This window comes from Branchiostoma belcheri, unplaced genomic scaffold (genome assembly GCF_001625305.1).
Source record: "Branchiostoma belcheri isolate BF01 breed outbred unplaced genomic scaffold, Haploidv18h27 scaffold156, whole genome shotgun sequence".
In the NCBI taxonomy this organism is placed as follows: Eukaryota; Metazoa; Chordata; class Leptocardii; order Amphioxiformes; family Branchiostomatidae; genus Branchiostoma; species Branchiostoma belcheri.
Genome location: NW_017803002.1, coordinates 473,656 through 476,347, shown reverse-complemented (window position 1 = coordinate 476,347; position 2,692 = coordinate 473,656). Strand labels below are relative to the sequence as shown.

The 2,692-nt window shown below is 37.2% G+C and overlaps 1 protein-coding gene across 1 annotated transcript in view; it reads right to left on the bottom strand.

Moving 5' to 3' along the window:
* Positions 1-236: 236 nt before the first annotated feature.
* LOC109465680 (leucine-rich repeat and IQ domain-containing protein 4-like) overlaps positions 237-2,692 on the bottom strand; it is a 5,272-nt gene continuing 2,816 nt past the window's right edge. The window contains exons 4-6 of the mRNA XM_019763062.1: positions 2,135-2,180; positions 1,135-1,389; positions 237-471 (exon numbers count right to left, since the gene is read on the bottom strand). Coding sequence (XP_019618621.1) covers positions 428-471; positions 1,135-1,389; positions 2,135-2,180 — 345 coding nt within the window. The 3' untranslated portion in view covers positions 237-427. The remainder of the gene's footprint in view (positions 472-1,134; positions 1,390-2,134; positions 2,181-2,692) is intronic.

The following is a 2,692-nucleotide window of genomic DNA, read 5'->3' as shown; positions in this document are numbered from 1 at the left end:
CATTCTAGGATTAAGTTGTGAGCAATACTAAGCAACAACACGAGCATATGAACATATACGTAGAGTGAATCAATACAAAATCATTGTGGTAGCATAAAAGTCACGGCATAGAAACATAATATATACATAGTGAACTGTGTAGACTGTAGAATATGAATGATGGGTAAAACTAATATAATGTTATTATTGTTAGGGAAATGGAAGTTTGTCACCTGAGTAGTCTCTTGGGTGCATGTTGTTCACATATTGTATATTTCACTTTAGGTTTATATATCATCATCACATGTACTAATAGACAAAATACAGACACTTATTTTACAAGCACTCTATATCTGCTGTTAAGTTCTCAATGCCGATACCTCAAGATCTGGATTCCTTTGGTCTCGTATCAAGTAAAACGTTAACTGGTGGATGTTCGCACCGACTGCTACTTGTCAGAAGAAGACAAGCCTTCCCTGCTTGGCATGTCGTCTGCAATACAATTGCGAATCACGTGTTAGTCAAGATTTGGCCCACCTTGCAGTTAATGGTAGAAATCCCTCCCTTTGAATTTCTATATTCGTTGTTTATAAACAAGACTATGGATACGCTAGGACCTTCAGAAAAACAGAACAAACTTTAAGACAGTATGAAAGGATAATCAGCCTCATGGTGCATATTTGCTGTCTACACTTGAACTATATGATATGATGTGTATTTCAAGTGGTATCCCCCTTATTGTTGCTGGTCTGCTGATGAAGAATTGGCAAATGCTCTAAATAAATCGGTACAATATCTATTATACAGTGAAACTTATTTTGTATCAATTTTGTATGGGTTTAGAATAGAATTTTAGTTAGTTAGTTAGTTCGTCGTGTTAACTTTATATTATTTTGTATCTATTTTGATTTAATCTGTTTGTTTCGTTGTCACTTATTTATTGTACACGTGTGTAAAAAGAGGTCATAAAAATTGGATTTTAGGAGAACCCACTCAATAAACCCTTAGGTTTCTTGGGTTCTCCCACACATTTGGTTGTACATAGTCATTACATACTGTTTTTCTTTTTATGTGCAAACTGAAATAAAAGAAAGAAAAAAGAATAAAAAAAGAAAGAATAAGGCATCGTCGTCACCCGACAGATTACAGACGAACCTTTCAAGCTCTCTGCTGTCAGCCGCTCTTCCATGTTGATAAGGGCTTCCTGTAAAACCTGCAGAGTTGCATCACTTGCATGTTTTTCTCTCCATTTTTCAAGAACTTCTCTACACTTGTCACTTGGGGAACGCAAGGAATCTGTTGCTTCGATGGATCTGATCTCGCCTCGCCGGTACCCCAGTTTGCGGGCCAAGTCCTGCCACTTGTAGCTCACGTTGGTGATGACTTGGTCGAAGTAGTTTCCCACGTCAACTGAAACGAGATCAATGTGATATCAACTGTAGTATTATTAGTGCGTTATGTTTGAAACCAATTTTGCAGGCCAAGACTTGCCACTTAAATGCCACTTTGTCGAGCACTTCTAAGTGCTAAATGGACATTCGCTCTGTGTTGGATGTGTTTGAACTGATTCAATGACTATAAATTTGAACACTTTTAGTAACAGATGCATCAAGGGTCAATTTTGGTTGGTTTTGGAACTGGTGTGAATAACCAATGGGGTAATTTCTTTAGCAACATAATGATTGCGATACTTAATGTGCATTTGCTTGATAATATAATGTAAATTATAAAATACTGCTCTCTGCTGTCTTCGAGAAAAAAAATCAATGACAGCCAGACAAAGTTGCTTAAAAAGACACCAATGTAGTTGAAAAGCGCTGTCTTACTGTAAGCAGCAGTCATGATACCTGTTGTGCTTTGGACTTTGAGTAATGTAAGGCCGAATGAATGGTAAAATTGATTACATAGATTATTAAGCTCTGTTTGGTATAATTTTGTTTCAGGGTGCAACAGCAATCAGTGCGATTCTTTATTGACACAACAAAAAGTACAGGGAATTTTGTATGCATATATATATATGGTCTTCTACAACTAAAGGTCTAACAAAGTTAATATTAGTTAAAGAACCAAAATGTGTTGTCATATGGTCTCCAAAACGTTGTCAGAGTGTTAAAAATAAGCTGGGCTCAAAAGTTTGGATACAGTCTTAACTAACCTTTGTTACTTTTGTTGGCCTCAGATGGGTGCTTCGGTCCTTCCTCCTGTGAAGTCAAGCAAAACGCAAAAGATGTTGCCAACAGCAGACTTTTCTAGAAGCACATGGAAACACACAGTATCCAGGAGCATTTTTAATTTATTTGTTGGTTAGTACATGGGCGTCTTCAACTTAGTAGAATAGATAGACCATGAGCTTGGGCTCGTTTACTGGGATATAGTGTTGCCCACCGACTTGTGGACTGCCTGACTCCCGAGGCGACATTGCCCCGAAGTTTTCTTTCAAACTTGTTCAATATCAATTTTTGTTGTTCAATTAGAGTTTTTCTTAATATCAGTTTCAGTACAGCATTTGTCTTTGAAAAAGCTGGTCTGTTTGTGTTTTAATTCTCTTGTCCCTTTTGTGATTAGCCTGCACAGAGGGGGAACCTGCTTTCAATTAAAACCCCCAAAGTGTGGTACTAACCAAAGAGTGGGGTGCTAATTTTATGCAACTGAGTTTTAGTACCACACCTTTTTGATTGTACCAGTTTTTTTTTTTGCACTATGGGGATATAAA